This window comes from Mobula hypostoma, chromosome 11 (assembly GCF_963921235.1).
Source record: "Mobula hypostoma chromosome 11, sMobHyp1.1, whole genome shotgun sequence".
Classification (NCBI taxonomy): domain Eukaryota; kingdom Metazoa; phylum Chordata; class Chondrichthyes; order Myliobatiformes; family Myliobatidae; genus Mobula; species Mobula hypostoma.
Window position 1 is genome coordinate 53047521 of NC_086107.1, and position 23877 is coordinate 53071397.

A 23877-nucleotide genomic window follows, 5' to 3' on the forward strand; every position below is an offset into this window, starting at 1 on the left:
TGCCCATCTCTCCCTTCCTTGTCGCTTTTCCTTGTGTCTTTTTCCCATTTCACAGCCATCCTGTTCAGCATGCCTCACCTGCCTTCTCCCCGCCCTGTTGCTCATTGTATCCCTCTGCCCGATAGGAACCTCACTTCAACACACTCACACTTATACTCCCTTTCCACGTCACTCTTGCACGCCTCTGTTCCTGGGCTTGCTGTTGACTGTGAGGCACCAGGACCTTCGCATGCCACAGCTACGCCCTTCTAACAAAGGTACTTGTGCCATGCCATAAACAAGACACCACTCACAGGAATACAACTGAGGGATGGAAGGCCACGGTGGGATGTTTCCACAGCACAGAACTGGGGGAGGAGATACTGCAGAGGCCAGAACTGGAGGCTCATTAGGCAGGGCGGTGAAGAGCTAAAATAGGAAATTCTCCTGTAGCAGGGGTAAAGTTAAGATTCCACAATACAAGCTCACTTCTCAAACTTCTATTGACAAACCAACTCATCCTCCTCCTGTCTCAGATCTGTCTCTCATCCCTCGTCTTGTCATTTACACACTCAAGCTTCTGACTCATTGACTTACACGTTGTGTCAAGCACACAAACTAACAATATTTGCATAAATGTAACAGTTCTTCATTGTCTCTACTGACTCAGCAGTACTTTGTCCAATACTTCCACCCAATCCCATTGTACACAATCATCCAATGAGGTCACAACACCAGCACCTCCTCCCAGCCATTTTGTGCTGCAGGCGAAAGTCATAAGGGACAAGTAGTTGGCAGAACAGATCAAAGAAAGCTTGCATTGGGAAAGAAAGCAAGCTGAAGCCACTGGGAGGAGATAGCACTGGACCTGATGGATGTTCAGTGAGCCCCAGGCAGCAATTGAAATACAGTTTCTTTGAGATCTGCCACGTGCCTCAGCAGAACTTCATTCATCGGTTCAGGTAATGTTACTTAAGGGGACCACACCTTTAATCAAGTGGACTCAGTTTCAAGCATCCTCAACGAAGCCTTCAAATATCAGTAGGATGTTACATCTGTACATTGCTGCATGTAAACAAGGGTCAGCAGTGCATATACCCTTAAGGTCTATTTTGATAAGTGGACATCCCAACAAAGCCAAAGGTTAATGCATTGCAAAAGTTCATGTAACACTACTTCCTTCCCTATCTAATGCACCGCGCCACAAGGGCAGTAGCTGAGTACTGGGTCTTGCATGAACAAAGATTGTTTTTACTATACACTCCAATAGAAATGTGGATGTGGCCAAGTGGTTAAGGCATTGGACTAGCAACCTGAGGGTTGTGAGTTCGAGCCCCAGCCGAGGGAACGTGTTGTGTTCTTGAGCAAGGCACATTGCTCTGCGACAACACTGGCGCCAAGCTGTATGGGTCCTAATGCCCTTCCCTTGGACAACATTGGTGTTGTGGAGAGGGTAGACTTGCAGCATGGGCAACTGCTGGTTTTCCATACACCCTTGCCCAGGCCTGCGCCCTGGAGAGTGAAGACTTTCCAGGCGCAGATCCATGGTCTCACAAGACTAATGGATGCCAATAGAAATATCTTCAAGACAGTCATCATCACTGCATATCCTTGTATATCTGTCCAGATACCACTCCCATACAATGTTCATAAGAAGCAATGGCTAAAGCAATTCTGATCTGCCAGGGAACTCTAGGCTTTTACATTGTGAGACAAGCATGGTGATGGGGTTAAAATTTGATCAGAGAAGGACCATGGAACATCTAGTACACAAGTGCACTAATTACTAAGTATTGAATGTACAAGCCTAGAAATAGCTCCACAAACTCTTTGTCATTAAAAGGGTGCAACAGGTTACCTAATGTTGTTTGTGAATGTCACATAGAGAACAAAAACTTCAATAGTGAAAGCCATACACAGTCCAAGGGCTCCAGGGATACACATGAGAGCATAAGGGTAGCATGGAGGCGTAACAGTTAACACTAGGTAGCAAACCAGAGACGTAGGAGATATATTGGGGTGCTGGAAAAGCGAGAGTGTTCACTCCGTCGGCTCTGAACATGAAATGGATGGAGGAGCTCCGGACAATCTGACCTCCTGAGTGAAGGCACTAACAGAGCAACATTGCCATATGTGTGAAAAGGTAGTGAAATCACGGCACAGTGCTGCAGTGGTTAGTGCCACTGTCTGAAAGCACCAGTGACCCAGGTGCAATCCAGAGTTTCCATGCTTTCAACGTTCAAAGTAAATTTATTATCAAAGCACATCTACGTCACCATATACAACCCCGAGATTCGTTTTCTAACAGGCATTCTCAGTAAATCCAAGAAACACAATAGGATCCATGAAAGGCTGCATTCAGCAGGGGGGCAAACAACCAATAAGCATAGGGAAAACAAAATGTAAATGTGAAAGAGGAAAAAAAAGCAATAAATATTGAGAACACGAGATGACGAGTCCTTGAAAGTATGTTTGTAAGTGCATAGGTTGTGGGAACAGTTCTGTGATGGAGTGAGTGGAATGAAGTGAAGTTATCCCTTCCAGTTCGAGAGGCAGAGGGGTAATAACTGTTCCTGAACATGGTGGTGTGGATCCTGAGGCTCCTGCACCTTTTTCCTGATGGCACCAGCACAAAGACAGCATGGCCTGAATGGTGGGGGTCTTTGATGGTGGATTCTGCTTTCCTGCGAGAGCTCTATGTGTAGATGTGCTCAGTGGTGGGAGGGCTTTACTGTGATGGACTGGGCCGTATCCACTACTTTTTGTAGGATTTTCTGTACAAGGGCATTTGTGTTTACATACCAGACTGAGACTCAACCAGTCAATATACTCTCCACCACATATCTATAGAATTTGTCATGTCAAATCTTTGCAAACTTACGAGGAAGTAGAGGCACTCTCATGCTTTCTTCGTAATAGCACTTACGTGCTGGGCCCAGGACAGGTCCTCAGAAATGATAACACCGAGGAATTTAAAGTCGCTTACCCTCTCCACCTCTGACCCCCCCACCCCCAATGAAAACTGGCTCTTGGACATCTGGTTTCGTCCTCCTGAAGCCAATAATCCTCTCCCTGGTCTTGCTGACATTGAGTGAGAGGCTGTTGTGAGACCACTGAACTAGATTTCCAATCTCCCACCTAAATGCTGATTCATCACCACCTTTGATTCATCCAACAGTGGTGTCATCAGTCGACTTGAATATGGCACTGGAGCTGTGCTTAGCCTCGCAGTCATAAATGTAAAGTAAGTTAGCACACAGCCTAGTGGTATACCTGTACGAATGAGATTGTGTAGGAGATTTTGCTGCCAATCCAAACTGACTGAAGTTTGCGAGTGAGGAAATCGTGGATCCAATTCCAGAAGGAGGTAGTGAGGCCCAGGTCTTGAAACTTATTGATTAGTTTGGAGGAAATTATAGTATTGAATGCTGTGCTGTAATCAATAAAGAGCATCTTTGCTGTCCAGATGTTTCAGGGTTGCGTAAAGAACCAATAAAATGGCGTCCACAGTGAACCTGTTGCTCCCGTAGGCAAATTGGTGCAGATCTAAGTCACTTCTCAGGCAGGACTTGATGTTTCATCACCACCCTCCCATAACACTTCATCACAGTGGATGGGAGTGCTACTGGATGATAGTCACTGAGACAGGTTACCACGTTCTTCTTGGGAAAAAGTGTAAGCGAAGTCTGCTTGAAGCAGGTGGGGTACCTCAAACTGCTGAAGCGAGAGGTTAAAGATCTCAGCGAACACTCCAGCCAGTTGATCAGTACCGGTCTTCAGTACTCAGCCTGGTACCCCAGCTGGAATGGATGCTTTCCATGGGCTCAGTCTCCTGAAGGATACTCTCACATCAACCTCAGAGACTGAAATCGCAGGGTTATCAGGAGCAGTGGTTGTTCGAGAAGTTTCCTCCATGTTTTAACAGTTAAATTAAGCATATAAGGCATTGTACTCAGCTGGGAGCAATGCCTTGTTGTCACCTCTGTCACTTGGTTCCACTTTGTAAGAGGTAACAGCATTTAAGCCCTGCCATGACTGTTGAGCATCCTTTATTGATCCAAGTTTGCTCCGGATTTTCCACTTTGCGTGTAAGATGCTTTTGACAAGGATTCCACATGCTCCAGTCTGCTCCCTCATTCTAAAAACATGTTTGTAGGCTTCTCTGCCAGTTTCACACCATTGAGGTTGAAATCCTCACTGCTGAGAAATTTTGCACATTCCATGGTAGTTAGTACACTTGGGGAAGCTTAATGTAGGAACAAAAGTATCAAAGTGCATAAATTCCTGGTGTAACAGAAGATAAATTTCCCAGTGGCTGGTATGACACCAAGGAATCTGCATAAAATTGTTCTTCTGCAGGTTAAGGTGATTTTCAACTGGATGACACCTTCACCCGTAGTAGTGTGAACAAATCTCTCGCACGTGTACGTGAGGGCATGCTGCCCAAGGCCTAGGGCTCAGCAACAGCGAACCCTTCGCACCATACTCATGTACCTTTCCAGGTTTGAGAAGTTTTAACATGCTTTTCTGTGTTTATTGGAGTCAATACATCAATTTTTTGAATGGTAATCGAGTTTTACTATGTCATTAAAAATATAAATTACACCCCAGTTAATAAGGTTTTTATTAAAAGTTAATCCCCCCATCAGTACATGTCAAATCAGTTGTTTGCTGTTGGTTGGTTGTCCAGAGGCACTGAATGCAGCTTATAAAACCATAAGACTATAGGACATAGGAGCAGATTTAGGCCATTCAGCCCAGAGTCTGCTCCGCCATTCCATCATGGCTGATTCTGGATCCCACTCAACCCCATACACCTGCCTTCCCACTATTTCCTTTGATGCTCTGACCAATCAGGAAACCATCAACGTCCGCCTTATCAACTGCATCCACCACAGTCTGTGGCAGAGCATTCCACAGATTCACCACTCACTGGCTAAAAATATTCCTCCTTGCCTCTGTCCTAAAAGGTAGTCCCTCAGATTTGAGTCTGTGCCCTCTAGTTCTAGATTCCCCCACCACAGGAAACATCCTCTCTACATCCACCTTATCTAGTCCTTTCAACTTGTGGAGAAGCCGGGCATTTTCATCAGCCCCTTCCACAATCAGCATTTAACTGTCCGTAAGCAAATTCCAGACAGTAGTATCAGTTAGTCAGAGGGAGGAATTACCATCATTGCTCTGGTAATCCAGGCCTTGGTCTCTTAGTAGAGCTCGATGCATGCTAGATAACATAAAGTCCTAGAGAGTGAAGGGGGTCACGTCACGTCCGGGTTGGCCATGTGGGTACTTTAAAGATAAAGGAGTCATGGCAAAGAAATGGAGCCAAAATCAGTCTATATGACAGGTATATGATCCTAGCAATGGACACTTAGCCTAGACCCTGTAAATTTATGGCACATATCGACATTATTCGAAGTAGATGCGGTCCATTTGGATTGGGAAAATAGAACTTCAAAGCTGCTGCAATGTTTAAAGTTTAGCTGGTGTTGTATGTTCCCTCCTACTTGAATGCTGGTGTCATTACAAAGTAAAGGACCATTGCCACCTTTGGAGCACAGTTGGGATGAATTTATCAGCATTCCTATTTCCAACCTTTGGTGGCGCAGTGACATCAGCACCGGATTCCGGAGCGGAGGTTCCCGAGTTCAAACCCAGTTGGGCTGTTCCCGGGCACTCTTTCCATCTGTGCCGGGCTGAGTGTGAGCTTGCAACCCTGCTCGTAAAAAAAACTGTGTTGTGAGAAGGACGTGGGGGTCCACTCACAGAATCTTTCCTCCAAGACAACCACTTGAGAGAACAGAAAGTGGTCGCCGAGGCTCTGGCAAAGTATGGCACACACAAAAAACAACTTCAACCTCACGAGTCCTGAGAATGAATGCAGAATGTTAGAGGATAGAAGATAGATGTCAAGAAGAAACACAGAAAGATAGAAACATAGAAAACCTACAGCACAATACAGGCCCTTCGGCCCACAAAGCTGTGCCGAACATGTCCCTATCTTAGAACTACCAGGCTTTACCCATAGCCCTCTATTTTTCTAAGCTCCATGTAGCCATCCAGGAGTCTCTTAAAAGACTCTATCGTTTCCGCCTCCACCGCCGCCACCAGCAGCCCATTCCACGTACTCTCTGCATAAAAAACGTACCCTTGATATCTCCTTTGTACTTACTTCCAAGCACCTTAAAACTACGCCCTCTCGTGCTAGCCAATTCAGCCCTGGGGAAAAGCCTCTGACTATCCACACGATCAATGCCTCCCATCACCTTATACAACTCTATCAGGTCACCTCTCATCCTCCATCGCTCCAAGGAGAAAAGGACGAGTTCACTCAACCTATTACACTTAAAGGGTTGATGGTGGATATGCAATGGCAAACATTTAAAGATCGCATGGATGAACTACAACAATTGTTCATCCCAGTTTGGCAAAAGAATAATTCAAGGAAGGTAGTGCACCCGTGGCTGACAAGGGAAATTAGGGATAGTATCAATTCCATAGAAGAAGCATACAAATTAGCCAGAAAAAGTGGCTCACCTGAGGACTGGGAGAAATTCAGAGTTCAGCAGAGGAGCACAAAGGGCTTAATTAGGAAGGGGAAAAAAGATTATGAGAGAAAACTGGCAGAGAACATGAAAACTGACTGTAAGAGCTTTTATAGATATGTGAAAAGAAAAAGAATGGTTAAGACAAATGTAGGTCCCCTACAGACAGAAACAGATGAATTGATTATGGGGAGCAAGGACATGGCAGACCAATTGAATAACTACTTTGGTTCTGTCTTCACTAAGGAGGACATAAATAATCTTCCGGAAATAGTAGGGGACAGAGGGTCCAGTGAGATGGAGGAACTGAGCGAAATACATGTTAGTAGGGAAGTGGTGTTAGGTAAATTGAAGGGATTAAAGGCAGATAAATCCCCAGGGCCAGATGGTCTGCATCCCAGAGTGCTTAAGGAAGTAGCCCAAGAAATAGTGGATACATTAGTGATAATTTTTCAAAACTCGTTAGATTCTGGACTAGTTCCTGAGGATTGGAGGGTGGCTAATGTAACCCCACTTTTTAAAAAAGGAGGGAGAGAGAAACCGGGGAATTATAGACCGGTTAGCCTAACATCGGTGATGGGGAAACTGCTAGAGTCAGTTATCAAAGATGTGATAACAGCACATTTGGAAAGCGGTGAAATCATCGGACAAAGTCAGCATGGATTTGTGAAAGGAAAATCATGTCTGACGAACCTCATAGAATTTTTTGAGGATGTAACTAGTAGAGTGGATAGGGGAGAACCAGTGGATGTGGTATATTTGGATTTTCAAAAGGCTTTTGACAAGGTCCCACACAGGAGATTAGTGTGCAAACTTAAAGCACACGGTATTGGGGGTAAGGTATTGATGTGGATAGAGAATTGGTTGGCAGGAAGGAAGCAAAGAGTGGGAATATACGGGACCTTTTCAGAATGGCAGGCAGTGACTAGTGGGGTACTGCAAGGCTCAGTGCTGGGACCCCAGTTGTTTACAATATATATTAATGACTTGGATGAGGGAATTAAATGCAGCATCTCCAAGTTTGCGGATGACACGAAGCTGGGTGGCAGTGTTAGCAGTGAGGAGGATGCTAAGAGGATGCAGGGTGACTTGGATAGGTTGGGTGAGTGGGCAAATTCATGGCAGATGCAATTTAATGTGGATAAATGTGAAGTTATCCACTTTGGTGGCAAAAATAGGAAAACAGATTATTATCTGAATAGTGGCCGATTAGGAAAAGGGGAGGTGCAACAAGACCTGGGTGTCATTATACACCAGTCATTGAAAGTGGGCATGCAGGTACAGCAGGCGGTGAAAAAGGCGAATGGTATGCTGGCATTTATAGCAAGAGGATTCGAGTACAGGAGCAGGGAGGTACTACTGCAGTTGTACAAGGCCTTGGTGAGACCACACCTGGAGTATTGTGTGCAGTTTTGGTCTCCTAATCTGAGGAAAGACATTCTTGCCATAGAGGGAGTACAAAGAAGGTTCACCAGATTGATTCCTGGGATGGCAGGACTTTCATATGATGAAAGACTGGATGAACTAGGCTTATACTCGTTGGAATTTAGAAGATTGAGGGGGGATCTGATTGAAACGTATAAAATCCTAAAGGGATTGGACAGGCTGGATGCAGGAGGATTGTTCCCGATGTTGGGGAAGTCCAGAATGAGGGGTCACAGTTTGAGGATAAAGGGGAAGCCTTTTAGGACCCAGATTAGGAAAAACTTCTTCACACAGAGAGTGGTGAATCTGTGGAATTCTCTGCCACAGGAAACAGTTGAGGCCAGTTCATTGGCTATATTTAAGAGGGAGTTAGATATGGCCCTTGTGGTTAAAGGGATCAGGGGGTATGGAGGGAAGGCTGGTACAGGGTTCTGAGTTGGATGATCAGCCATGATCATACTGAATGGTGGTGCAGGCTCGAAGGGCCGAATGGTCTACTCCTGCACCTATTTTCTATGTTTCTATTCTCAAAAGGCATGCTCCCCAATCCGGGCAACATCCTTATAAATCTCCTCTGCACCCTTTCTATGGTTTCCACGTCCTTCCTATAGTGAGGCAACCAGAATTGAGCACAGTACTCCAAGTGGGGTCTGACCAGGGCCCTATATAGCTGCAACATTACCTCTCAGCATCAGCAAATTTACTAACCCAACCCTTCACTTCCTCATCCAGGTCACTTATAAAAATCATGAAGAGTAGGGGTCCCAGAACCGATCCCTGAGGCACCCCACTGGTGACCGACCTCCATGCAGACTATGACTCGTCTACAACTACTCTTTGCCTTCTGTTGGCAAGCCAGTTCTGGATCCATAAAGCAATGTCCCCTTGGATCCCACGCCTCTTTACTTTCTCAATAATCTCAGTGGCAATGGTAAGTGTAAGAGCTGCAGAATTCCAGTTAAGAGTACTTCAGGCATCTATCCAAAAAACATTTATCTCTGTAAATCTGGACAAAATAACAGCACTATTTAATATTTAATATACTAAATACAATAGAATCTCCCCAACCAGGGTAAGGGTCCTCTAAAATGTCAACAGCTCGATTTGAGTTGTCTCATCCATTTTGTTCTTGGTGAACATGGGTGTTGGTGGTGGTAATGCACCATTCAGCTGGGTGCCAACCGTCGTCCAACATCAAGGACCCCACCATCCAGGACAGACCCTCCTCTCATCGTTATCATCAGGAAGGAGGTACAGAAGCCTGAAGGCATAGACTCCATGATTCAGGAACAGCCTCTTCCTCCCTGCCATCCATATTTCTAATTGGACATTGAACCCATGAACCCTACCTCATTACTTTTTTATTACTTTTTTTTTTGCACTACTTATTTTAACTTCACTATTTAATAGAGATATGTATATACTTAATGTAACTCAGGCTTATTTCCTCTATATTTATTTATCATGTATTTCATTGCACTGCTGCTGTAAAGTTGACTAAGTCCATGACATATGCCAGTGGTATTAAACTTGATTTTGATTCTGATAAATTCTCTAGTTGCTTCATTAAATTTGCGATGATGCAGATAGCTGAAAAATTAATCATATTATCTTTAACGTTTCTGATGTGATATCTGTGCTCCCACCTGAAATTTTGAAACATGCGGGCTGGCTGACCAAATGAGACAAAATGAGAACAACTTGACCTACATTTTCAGTCAGAGATCGGCTACTCTGCAATGTAGATAGAACGAGAAATGACTGCTGTACTGCCTCACGAGACCCGCTTACATCAGCTCATGTTGAAAGGGTGAGGCAGTGATTAAAACAGAGACAAAGGGAGGGACAGCTGTAAAACTTCCACAAGGTCATTCTTTGTAAAACACTGTCAATGTATTAATATTACACTTTGCAACTCATAAAATCATCAGTGAGGAGATGGAGGAGGGGGTTTCAGTGGCAATTAAGGAAACAATGATATAGTACAGGAAAGCATAAGTAATGCCTTTCTTTCTGAGAAGCACGATAAAATGTTGAATGCTTGACAATAGATTATTTCCCTTCTAGTAGATTTTGAACATAATGCACCCTTAAAAAAACAAAGTTTACCAATACGTGTTTCTTTAATGTTCAATTATTTCAAACAGTGCAAGGATAAAGGATTTAGTTGGACCACATGGAACTACCATGAATATTTTCTGTTGGGTTTGATTCTAAATGAACATTGGATATGTCGGGAAGGGGGAATTACGCAACTCCCTCTTTTGTCTACTAAAAGTTTGAAAGATCCAAATCAGTCCAAGGGCACAATTCCACAAGCGCTGCAGACCATTCCATTTTCAGAAAAATCATAAGGCAACCCTAAAAGTATCCTCACTTACCTCACCTAGCACTGATATATCAAAACAGTTGGCTACTGTTTCCTTTTTTTTTAGTTACCCACTGCCTAGTTATCAAATCCATTTTGGGACTCCAAGTGTTGGCTAAGCTCAATATAGAAGGAAAAATATTTTTAGACCATCTGTCCTTTACATCAAAGTTCTTTGTTGGTACTGCATTTTACCAAGCTGACAAATTTGGGAATATCTATCAAACTATTGTATTGACCCTAATTACGTGCAAGTCAGAGTTGTCAAGTAGGGTCACATTATTTGCATGATCAACACCAAGCTCCTGGAACAGATGCTCTCAGCTCTGTCACTGGAAGATTTCACCAGGTGGACTGAGGAAAAGATTCAAGGACATATTCAAAGCCTGCTTGAAGGAATCTTGCCCATGAAGGATGAATACTAGTGAAAACCTCAAAACCATGCATCAGGCAGCTTTTAAGAGCAAGAGGAAGAGTGCATGACTTTAGAAAGTGCCTAGCCTCCTGGCCCATCAGGCAACTTCTGCCCCACCTATGGTAGAATCGGCACTTCCCACTTCCCACGTTGGCCTCATCATCCACTTCAGAACCTACAAAACTGGAATGGAAGCAAGTCACCCTGAGGGACTGCCAAAGAAGGTAATATTCATAAAAGGGTGTTTATTTCAGGCCAATTAAATAAAGGTAAGAGCCTATACAATTATAGATGCACCATAGCCAATGATATTTAATAAAGACAGCACCCAATGTGACATTGACCCATGCTCATTATACCATTACATCACTGTTTGGACTTACATTTCAGTGGAGTCTTCCTTACTGATATACTCCTCCAGAATACTTGTATCAATGTTGGACGTATCAAGAGCTCCATTGATTTCATGCCCTTAAAAAGAAAAGGAAATATTGTTATTGGAAAGGGATAACGAGGGCAACCCAGAGAAGCAGGACAGTCTCTTGCTATTCATGAACAACGTCCATCTCAGATCTAAGACATGCATTTTATTTCTGAATAACCCAGCTGTAACTACTGATAATATTATCTGAAATTATGCCGACAGGAAAGAGATAAAATTTATTTTGCTTATGTAATTAAGCAATGAGAATTTTATCTACTTGATCCGGGGAGGATTTCAAACTAGGTTCGAAAAGAAGAAGAATGATGATTTTAACAATTGGAATTTAAGGAATGAGTGAAGTCTATTCAGTAAATCAAGCACTGAAGTCATCAGTTATTTAAAGGTTCTGCAAATCCATATGTCTGCTGCAAAGTAAACTCAGCGTTCCTTACTTTCCGCCCTCCATTTTTTATCAAGGATTGCTGGCCCACTTTAGTATCATCCTTTCCACCATTCTGTTCTCTCTTGTTGTCTCTGTCCCTCTTTTATGAGTAATAATCTATAGATTATTACTTCAATTTTTTAAAAAAAATGCCTGCAATGTACTGTATGTTTAAACAAGCTTTCTGCACTTTCACAACCCCTCCAAGACCCCTATTTTGCTACTTGGACCTTGACAATGATGGAAAGCTTCTGCATGTGTCTTTTTTTTACAGATCTGTGACAAATTGGATTTTCAAACCACTGATCTGAGCCACTGCCTGCTTCTGATACACTGAAAATGTTTAATCCAATAGCATGAATACAGATATTTATTGTGGCTTATGAATAGACCTCAAGCACCCGAACATGATTTTTTTAAACCATCAAATGTACATTAAGTGCATGTATATATACACAAAAAACTACAGATGCTAAAAATACTTAGCAGGTCAGATCGTATCTGTAGGGAGAAAAACAAGAGTTGTTATTTCTAATTGAAGATCCCCTGTTGGAATAAGTGCAGCCAGCTATAAAAGAGGGGAAAATGAATACTTTTAAAACCCCTTTAAACTATTGCATTTCTAATACCCCAGAATATGAGAAAGTCCCAGTGAATAATTACAGTCCGTGGCTGCCTTCAGGACCGATTTTTTCTTTGCTTATTTCCTTACAACTCTGTGAATAGTATTCCTTTTCTCTCAATCCTTCATATTTGGACATTGAGCTAGCCAACATTTTTTCCTCCAAACACAGTGACACCTAGTTTATAGAGGCACTCTTCCTCTATCTCCTGCAATGGACACAATCCCAGTCAATGACAACTTCTCACTGTTCCTGTTTCTTTCAATTCCACAGAGACAAGCTTTATTATACTTGGTGAAGGTGTTTCCTGTTTGCGGACACCCACTCAGTACACAATGACATTTTCTGAACCAAAACTACCCCCAATCACAAGTTCAAGAACACTTTGAACAGTTAAATAAAAGTTTGATTGATGCCAATGACACAGGGTTAATTCACAACAATACAAGCACAAGCGCAGTTTAAACAATAAATCTATGAAATTACACCAGGGTTGCTTCATCCTTTGGCTTGAAGGTGAAGATAAGAAAGGTGGAGGATTTACTTCTCTCGGAGTTGTGAAATCTTTTGAAATCTTTACCACGGAGAGCAACTGGGGGTTAAGAGATAATATTCAAAGATGAGACAGATAGTCCTACAGGGGAATTAAAAGTTATGGGGATCATGCGAGGAAAATGGAGTTGAGGTCAGCGATCAGATTATCCATGGCCTATTTAAAAGGCACAGATTGGTCCTAACACGGCACATTTTAATGTGTCTAATGCCATCACTTCAAAAAGGTGAAGAGTACTCTTGATGTGACAATGTCAGATAGTTTGTTATGACTGAAAATTTATCAGAAGGGTTGCATCAGAACAGTTCACAAAATAGAGCTCATTTTAATCTCTAAATTGTTGCATTAGTGAATTCTATTAATAGATAGATATGATATTCTGTTCTCCTGATGTACATCAACCGCAACGTACCTTAAATGTAGGAACATACACCAAGAACCTTCACAGGAACATAAACAAAAATAGGCATCATGCTCTTAAAGGTTTTAGTACAGTGACATCTGCCTTAAAAGTAGTTGGTCAAGGACCAGCAGGTTGGGAATACACTTAAAACTATCTCCAACTGGGAGAAATTTACAGACTTATTTTCCTCTCCCATTGTTCCATCACCACTTCCCTTCCCTCTGACCAGCCTGCAATGTTTTGGAAATAGTCAGGATTCAGGCTCGAACGATGGCACTAGGTGCTGGACACCGCAGGTTATCTCATAAACTCCCAAACCAATGGAGGAATTAAAACAATTAAAAGCCAGTAGATATTTCTGAACATTTGCTAAAACGTTAATTGAGCAGAATATCCTCCTGATGTAAAATATCCTCCTGACTATGTGCTTCTCTTTCCTATTATCGTTACAACTATTTGCAGCTATTACTATAGATAATCGGTTATCTAATCTCACAAGTCAAATGACAAAATGACACAAGAATAACAGATCCATGAAGGTCAACTGCTAAGAACAAGATAACACGCTAATTTCCATTCTAATATACAAGTTCCTCGGTACAGGTGTCCCCTGCTTTTCGGACGTTCGCTTTACGAAACCTCACTGTTACGAAAGACCGACATTAGTACCCTGTTTTCACTTTCAGAAGGTGTTTTCACTGTTACGAAAAAAAATCAGCACGTGATAAAAGGCAGAGCGCGCCCTGAGCAGCCGCTCTCCCCCGTATTCGGATCGGCATTCTCGCCGGCATTGCTTAAACACATGCCTATGAGCAGTCGTTTGCAAGACGAATTCTAAGGTATCGGAAAAGCCTGAAAGAGCTTGTAAGGGTGTTACACTTACGGTAAAACTAGACATAATTAAGCGTTTTGATCCTGGTGAACGAAGTAAGGACAAAGTGAGTTTGGCTTGTGGAAGCTGACGAACATGATATTGAAGAGGTTTTGGCATCCCATCACCAAGAACTGACAGATGAAGGGCTGATGCAATTGGAAGAAAAAAGGATAACAATCGAAACTGAATGAGTAATGATAAAGTACGACTTTAATTTTGAAAGGGTACGTCGGTTTAGGGGATATTTGCAGGATGGTTTGAGTCCTTATTAAAAAACTGTGTGATAGAAAAATGCACCAGGCTCAGCAGTCAAGCAAAGCCTTCCACATCAGCCACAGCAGACGACGAACATCGACCTTCGACATCGAGGCGGGCAGAGATAGAAGAAGATGAGCTGCTTGCTCTAATGGAAACAGACAATGACGAGATGACACCCCAGTGTCCCATCACCCCAAACCTCAGGCTGCGGACAGATACCGATTCGCAGAGAATGCAGCAGTAGCCGGGAGGCACACAGCACACCTTTAAGAAAAAAGCCGAAATAAACATGCTAATTAATTACGTGTCGGGCGGCACCTAATTAATTAGCATGTTTATTTCGGCTTTTTTCTTAATGATGTGCTGGATGCCTCCCGGCTACCGCTGGACCCCTGCATGCTTCGCGGTTTGGTATCTGTCGGCGGCCTGGAGGGTGGGGGCCACTGCACCACCCAACCTGCGACAACTCAGTCTAACACACCATCATCAGTGTGCTCAGCAAGCTAGCTTCCCGATTCTCGTAAGTGATACTACACTGTACATACATTATTTCTACTTTATATAGGCTGTGTATTTTTACGTGTTATTTGGTATGATTTGGCAGCTTCATAGTTTAACGGTTACTGGAGAGAGTTTTCTTGCCAACAGCGCTTGCGTGAGATTTTCTGCCGACGACGCCTGCGTGAGATTTTCGCTACGGAGAACAGTTCAGTAATGATTGTGAAAAAGTATTTCTACTTTATATAGGCTGTGTATTTATCATATCATTCCTGTTTTTACTATACGTTACTGTTATTTTAGGTTTTATGTGTTATTTGTCATGACTTGGTAGGTTATTTTTGGGTCTGTGAACGCTCACAAAGTTTTCCCATATAAATAAATGGTAATTGCTTCTTCACTTTACGACATTTTGGTTTACGAACCGTTTCATAGGAACGCTCTACCTTCGGATGGCGGGGGGAGCCTGTATACACATCACTGAAAATCTCACCTAGACTCTACACACCAGCTTTGTGGCAAAAAATCACAACAGCGTCTCTTCCACCTCAGGCGACTGAAGGAATTTGGCATGAGCCCCCAAATCCTCAAGACCATCTACAGGGGCACTATTGAGAGCATCTTGACTGGCTGTATCACCGCCTGGTACGGGAACTGCACCAACCTTGATCGCTGGGCACTGCAGAGAGTGGTACAGACAGCCCAGCGCATCTGTGGATGTGAACTTCCCTCCATTGGAGGCATTTACAGCAGCAGGTGCAGAAAGAAGGGCTGGAGGATCATCAGGGACACCAGTCACCCCAACCATAAACTGTTTCAGCTGCTTCCATCTGGCAAACGGTACCGCAGCAATAAAGCCAGAACCAACAGGCTATGGGACAGCTTCTTTCTACAAGCCATTTTTAAATTCACATGTCTGTACATTGCAACAGAATTATAAAGCAAAGATTTTTACTCTCTCATGTTGTGGGATGGATGTAAGATTTACATAAATTCTAAATTCTGAATTCTAATACAACTTATTAAAAATACAATAAGATCATTATGAAATTATTATTCAGGTAAATAAAGTGAGAATGGTGTGGACTTTATTTTTTGTAAAAATTGTATTCTTTCTTGTAAAACTTGTTTAATTTTCTTGTGAATGCTGCCAACCTTTTACATTCCATGCGTCAATTTTTTCACTCACGAGCTCAGATGCGCCATACAACTCTTGAACCCCCATTCAATTCTTCTAAAAATATATTAATATAGAACTCGTGCATGAAAAAAATCGCATCTGAACTTGTGCGTGAAAAAATTGACGCATGGAATGTAAGAGGATGGCCACCCCTGTAAGGCTTAGATGATGCCACGTGTCATGATGCTGCTGCTACAGGTACCTGTGCACCTGTACCTGTGCACACATATACATATGCATGTGACGATAAACTCCACTCAATTGCATTAGTCGGTGCCATCCTTTACCCGAGCTTTTAAGCCATTTTAAGTAGGAATGTAGCAACAGAAGCAATACAGTCTTCAACCAACGAGGACAGATTTTAGGAAAAAATCTGTTCTAGATCTTTATTAGTACCTTTTGATGGATGACACCAGGTATCATTGATAGCGTCTGAGAACAGGGCAAAGCCATTCACCTATTGGCTGCAACCTTTGATTTGGACAAAAGCAGGCGAAATGAATTCAATAAAAATAAACAAAAAGGGATCACCTACAATTGAAAATAACTCTAAAATTATCACTGAATATCATTAGCACATAAACAAGAGGAAATAATAAAGAAATACAAATCTTGTGTCAAATAATTAGAAACATAATTGCTCATGGTCCAGTCAGTTTAATTTACCTGCTCTGTTTTAATGCAAGATAATTATGAATCATTTTAACTATCCCCCATAGCACTGGCAATAGCAAGATTGAAGATCTAATGTCTAACAGCAGTCTTATTATATTGCAGCATGCAATTTAGCTCCTATGGTATTATTGTGTCAGATATGACCTTGTTCTCAGGTCAATTAGCGAACATAACATTCACGTAGGTGGGGTTCATAAATTCTAGTTCAAGGTTAAACAGAAAACAAAAACAAATAAATTTGTCCTGCTATCTTCATACCCTGAATCTTGAATTGTGAAGAATTACTAAATGCGTAACTTTATTTTAAGTATTAGCACATTTTCCATGGCATTACTCATGGTGAGTCAGAGGATATGCTTTATTATCCCATAACATGTTTAATATAGAAACAGGACTAACAAAATATAAACATTATTAAGCTAATTTGTATCAGAATCAGGTTTAGCATCACCAGTATATGTCGTGAAATTTGTGAACTTTACAGCAGCAGTACAATGAAATCCATGATAGGTAAATATAGAGAAAAAAAACTGAATTACAGTAAGTATATATATCTATTAAATAGTTAGGTTAAAATAGGTAGTGAAATCCCAGAAATAAATAAATGTACTGATGTTGTGTTCATGGGTTCAATGTCCATTTAAAAATCAGACAGCAGAGGGGAAGAAGCTGTTCCTGACCTGCTAAGGACAGCAGATTTTAAGGGTAATGTTTACATTTTGGGGTTCATATCCCTTTTAAGAATGTTCAGAGTAAACCCGGAAGCGGCAACAATCTGCTGTAGAAACTCATTGTGTTGAGTAGCATCTGAGGGAAGAAAACAAGTGTTGATGTTTCTGGTCAAAACTCTGCATCAGGACTGCACCCATCACCCTGACTCTGCAGCCACCATCTGCTGTCCCTAACATCTCCTGTGTCATATTTGTACGTGGCTTTTAACACTAAAATCTCAGTATAAACACTTAAGACAAGAAGTATGTTTCTCAAGATATACTGTAGTTTGCAGAGGAGCATAACTGACACAACTTAAAGTAAAACAATTTTCAAACTGAATATAGCTACCTGTCCTATTGTTCCCAATGTCTGTAATGTCAACATCCAATTTTAAAATAAGTTCTGTAATTCTCAAATTGGCCACTGAAGTGCATCCTTCAATAGTTCCATTTAAGTTTTAATAAAGACTTTCATCTAACTCAGTAGCACAGGATACAAGTAGCTATTTTGATTTTACAAGCTTTCAGTCCAGGGATAAATTGTTTGCAGAATTCCCCAGGATGCAACTTATATCAACAGGAGTTCAAGGATGTGCCCCTTTATCCTCTGGGATTTGATGGTTTATTTGCTTTTTTTCTAAAGCAAAGATGTAAAATTGAATTACAAATTTAATTTCAAGCGGGTGGTATTCCCCCCCCCCAAAAAAAAATCATTCTTGCTTTGAGAGAGGATGACTGGGATGGGAGGGACCCTTGATTGCGGTCATGCACTTTGGAAGTAGAAATAAATGTGTGGACTATTTTCTAAATGGGGAGAAAATCCAAATATCTGAGATGCAAGGGGACTTGGGATTCCTTGTGCAGAACACCTTAAAGGTTAACTTGCAGGTTGAGTTGGTGGTGAGGAAGGCAAATGCCATGTTAGCATTCATTTCAAGACGTCTAGAATACAAGAGCAAAGATGTGATGCTTAGGGTTTATAAGGTACTGGGCAGGCTTCACCTTGAGTATTGTGAACAGTTTTGGGCCCCTCATCTTAGAAAAGATGTGCTGGCATTGGTCCAGAGGAGGTTCACAAGGATGAACCTAGGTCCTTTGGCCACTATTACATCTGGGAGATTGTTTGTGTCTTCCCTAGTGAAGACAGATCCAAAGTACCTGTTCAACTCGTCTGCCATTTCCTTGTTCCCCATAATAAATCCACCCGCTTCTGTCTTGAAGGGCCCAATTTTGGTCTTAACTATTTTTTTTCTTTTCACTATCCTCTAGTAAAAGAAGCTTTTACTATCCTCCTTTATATTCTTGGCTAGTTTACCTTCGTACCTCATTTTGCTCTGCATATTACCTTTTTAGTTATCTTCTGTTGCTCTTTAAAAGTTTCCCAATCCTCTGGCTTCCCACTCTTCTTTGCTATGTTATACTTCTCTTTTTTTATTTTTATACTGTCCATTACTTTCCTTGTCAGCCACGCCCTCCCCTTACTCCCCTTAGGATCTTTCTTCCTCTTTGGAATGAACTGATCCTGCACCTTCTGCATTATTCCCAGAAACACTTGCCATTGCTGTTCCACTGTCATCCCTACTAGGGTATTGTTCCATTGAACTTTGGCCAGCTCCTCCCCCATAGCACCATAGTTCCCTTTGTTCAACTGTAATACTGACACTTCCGAGTTTCACTTCTCCCTCTCAAACTGTAGATTAAAACTTAACATATTATGGTCACTACCTCCCAATGGCTCCTTTACCTCGAGGTCCCTGATCAAATCTGGTTCATTGCACAACACTAAATCTAGAATTGCTTCTCTCTGGTAGGCTCCAGTACAAGCTGTTCTAAGAATCCATCTCGAAGGGACTCCACAAACTCCCTTTCTTGGGGTCCAGTACCAACCTGATTCCTCCAGTCTACTTGCATGTTGAAGTCCCCCATAACAACTGTATCATTACCTTTGCGACATGCCAATTTTATCTCTTGATTCAACTTACACCCTACATCCAGCCATTTGATGGCTCTGGGTCTGTACTCGCTGGAATTCAGAAGGATGAGTGGGAGATCTCATTGAATCCTTTCAAACGTTGAAAGGCCGAGACAGAGTAGATGTGGAAAGGATGCTTCCTATGGTGGGAGAGTTTAGGACAAGAGGGCACACCTCAGGATAGAGGGGCGCCCTTTCAAAGCAGAGACGTGGAGAAATTTTTTTCACCAAAGGGTGGTGAATTTGTGGAATTTGTTGCCACATGCAGCTGTGGAGGCCAGGTCGTTGGATGTATTTAAGGCAGAGATTGATAGGTTCTTGATTGGACATGGCATCAAAGGTTCGGGGAGAAGGACGGGAACTGGTGTTGAGGAGGAGAAGAAAAATGATCAGCTATGATTGAATGGTGGAGCAGACTCGATGGGCCAGATGGCCTAATTCTGCCCCTATGTCTTATGGTCTATCTTAGCTTCTTTCCTGATGCAATGGGAAGACAATAGATGGGAGGCTGGTTTGTATGATGGACTGGGTTGAATTCACAGCTCAAATTGCTTGCTATTTTGGGCAAAGCAGATGTTGTACAGAGCTGTGTTGCAACTGGATTGGGTGCTTTTGATGATGCATCGAGAAAAATTGGTAAATCATTGGAGACATGCTTAATTTCATTGACCTTCTGAGAAGTAGAGGCATTAGTTTGCTTTTCTTTTGTCCTTGGTGTCCACTTGGACGCTACTTAGAAAAGAGAGTAATCTGCCAAGGTGTTTATCATTCAAAGGAGTTATATATTAATAAAGATGTGAATATGAACTAGCTAATATGAGGAAATTCTGAAGATACATCATTGTTTACAGTTTGAGAGAATGTAATTGGGCATTGAGATTCAATGCTTTTCTTCTTTTTGTCCTATCTCAGGCAAGAAAATGTTGAGCTTTGCTTCATTCTCCCAAAACTGCCGGATCCCCTATCTTTCAAAGGAATTACCCATCTAGTTATCATCCAGTTTTATTAACATTCATTTGAGAACAGCTTTCAGTCCTCAATTTGATCATTAGTCTGTAAAAGATGGCCAGGGTTCATGTACTCTTGTAATCCATTTAAATTATAGTTATCAATACTTCTCATGCAAAGCAGGTCAACTCCATCATTGTGTATAAAAGTGCCACTCTGAATAATGACCCTGTTGAACTAAATGATTACACCATGGCTATCAAGAATAAAAACCATCCTGAAGCAAATCTTCAGCATAGCATCAAAACCTGCACCTTACATTCTTAATAAACTATGGTTAGTACTGTACTCCAGTTTTGCCTGTTAATGCTGAGACCTAACTCCCAGTCACACTTACAAATATTTGCATCTGAGGAAACTAAAAGGAGAAAGAAAAATGACTCTACAGCAAAATATGTTTCTTTGCCTGCAAGCATGGTGCTTAAGTGGCGACACAGTGAGCTTAATCTGCTGGAGGTCACAACATCTGGCAGTCTGTCTGAAGCCCAGCTAGTATTTCTAATTCCATTGGAGCTCTCATCACCTTTAGCAAACGTCATGGTACAGAGTTACAAACTCTTTGCTTTAATAACAAAGGCAGAATTCTCCTCTCCACTGACGTCCACTGGGGTTAATTTTAATTGTGAATGGCTGTGCTTGGCTGACGGTTTGCTGAACTTGGCACCATCCAGGCAACAGGCCAGTATTTACTGAAGTGAACTTATGATGGTTTGACAACCTTTTCCAATATCTTTTGTTACTTTTTCAAAGGATCTGAGAAAATCAACCCTCCGCTGTTGTTACATAAAATCCCCAGAAATGGGCTAGACGGTGAACTTAGACACATAGCATCAACACCTGCAACATGAATCAGCTAACCTTTAATAAACAGCATTATCATACAATCAATTTCCTTGATTTTCCTAAGAAGAGGGAATTAAAGATTCCTGCACTGACTTACAATTGGTGGGTGGGAGTTACTTCTCATGTCACAGGGTTTCTCAAACGTATTCTAGAATTCTAGATATTTTATCAGGACGTTCATGGTAATGTTTCATGGCATGATTCATAATGCAATTGCAAACTTTTTGATTATAACACAAAGAGATAATATAATTTTTTGTTCAGCGCAATCCAAAGTCGCAAATAAAAGAAATCCACAAGGTCTTTGCAATATTGGTGTGTATATATATGTCACAATGGGGGCATTGGAAGCGGACCCAAATGCAAGGCACAGACACTGAAGTACAAGGAACAGGACTTGACTAGAGTAGGGACGTAACAGGATACAGACAAAGAGCAGGGCCAAGATCGCAGACTTGCACTAGGACATGGACTAGACAGGGAACCTGGATAAGGAACTAAGAACTAGGAGCCTGAGCTAGGGAGAGCAGGACCTGGACTAGAAACCATGGACTAGGAGACAAGGCTTGGACTCTGAGCCACAGACTGGACAGGGACCCAGGTTCTGGGTCTTGCCTCGGGCTCGGACCCCAGAACTAGGCAAGGACATGACATGGCTTCAGGACAGGACATGGCTGGGGTCTTGGCTTTTGAGCCTGGAGACAGGCTTGGGGTCTTGAGGCTTGAGGCTTGGAGACAGGCTTGGGGTCTTGAGGCTTGAGGCTTGGAGACAGGCTCGGGGTCTTGAGGCTTGAGGCTTGGAGACAGGCTCGGGGTCTTGAGGCTTGAGGCTTGGAGACAGGCTCGGGGTCTTGAGGCTTGAGGATTGGAGACAGGCTCGGGGTCTTGAGGCTTGAGGCTTGGAGACAGGCTCGGGGTCTTGAGGCTTGAGGCTTGGAGACAGACTCGGGGTCTTGAGGCTTGAGGCTTGGAGACAGGCTCGGGGTCTTGAGGCTTGAGCCTGAAGACAGGCTCGGGGTCTTGAGGCTTGAGCCTGGAGACAGGCTCAGGGTCTTGAGGCTTGAGCTTGGAGATAGGCTCGGGGTCTTGAGGCTTGAGCCTGGAGACAGGCTCGGGGTCTTGAGGCTTGAGCCTGGAGACAGGCTCGGGGTCTTGAGGCTTGAGCCTGGAGACAGGCTCGGGGTCTTGAGGCTTGAGCTTGGAGACAGGCTTGGGGTCTTGAGGCTTGAGCTTGGAGACAGGCTTGGGATCTTGAGGCTTGAGGCTGCAGGCTGGCAGCTGGGGTCTTGGAATGCAGAGGCTGATAAATTGGAGGCTGGAGCTTGGAGACAGGCTTGGAACTGAACATCAACATAGAGCTGGGAGTTATCCTTCGAAAAGCCAGGACTCATCTTTAACTCGACATTAACACAAGACTGGACAGTACATAGACATAGAGCCAGGACCATCCTTAAACAAGACGGGACTCAACTTTATCTCCACACCAAGGTGGGACAGGTCCACCTGCTGGGTGACAGCAGAACGGCCAGACATACCCCACAGAGGCGAGGAATAGACAGATCCCCCCGCAGGGCAATGGCAGAACAGTCTGACTTACCCCACGGAGGCGAGGACAAGACAAGACAGATTCCCCTGCAGGGCAACGGCAGAAGAGCCTGACTTACCCCACAGAGGTGAGGAAAAGACAGATCCCCCAACAGGGCAATGGCAGAACGGCCTGACTTACCCCACGGAGGCGAGGACAAGAAGAGACAAACACCAAAGAACAACAGACAGTTCCATCTCTGCATCAGGGTTGCTCTGAGTCTCAGTTCGGCCAGCAACCTCAGCTGGCTATGGAAACAGCTGTATCCCTACCTAGCTCGGAGTGGCTGGCGGCCACTCAGCTGGCCCGGAAAACAGCCGAATCCATATTGCAAAGACAGCTCCGACTACTGACAGCAAGGCTCCATGAGGGGATGATTCCCCAACACGGCCTAAAGATGGCAAGTGGCAACTCTAGCCTTCCACTGGCGGGTTGCTCCCAGGGGATCTTGACAAGACAAACCAGCAGCCTACACTGAACCCCAAGGCTACTTATATTCCAAGCCCCAAGATGGGAATCAGGTGCCTATGATTAACTCAACCAAACAAGGGACAGCTGGAAGACCCAGAGTCCTGAATCCACGGACCGGACTGTGAACTGGAATGCGGAATTCACGGACCGGACCATGACAATATATACACAAATACACAAGCTCTACAGCATACTAACATAAAGAAATGCTTAAAAGAAAGATTTTGCCTTTAAGAGTGTACACATACACTCAGTAGCCACTTCATTGGGTCCGTCCTGTACCACTGAGTGTATAATTGGTCATCTTCTGCTGCTGTAGCCCATCCACTTCAAGGTTTGACATGCTGTGCATTCAGAGATGTTCTTCTGCACACCACTGTTGTAACATGTGATATTTGAGTTACTGTTGTCTTCCTGTCCGCTTTAACCAGTCTGGCAATTCCCTTCTGACCTCTCTCATCAACAAGGCATTTTCACCCATTGAAGTGCTGCTCACTGGATATTTTTCCGCAACGCTATCTTTAAACCGCAGAGATCATTGTGCATGAAAATCCCTGGAGATCAGCAGTTTCTGAGATACTCAAACCACCTTGTCTGGCACCAACAAACATTCCATCATCAAA

At 43.0% G+C, this 23877-nt stretch overlaps 1 protein-coding gene across 6 annotated transcripts in view; it reads right to left on the bottom strand.

The window, feature by feature from the left end:
* myrf (myelin regulatory factor) overlaps window positions 1-23877 on the bottom strand; it is a 290463-nt gene that overhangs the window by 144309 nt on the left and 122277 nt on the right. For all 6 annotated transcript variants that reach the window (XM_063062045.1, XM_063062042.1, XM_063062041.1 and 3 more), the window contains one exon: window positions 11116-11203. In XM_063062045.1, the coding sequence (XP_062918115.1) occupies window positions 11116-11203 (88 nt within the window). The remainder of the gene's footprint in view (window positions 1-11115; window positions 11204-23877) is intronic.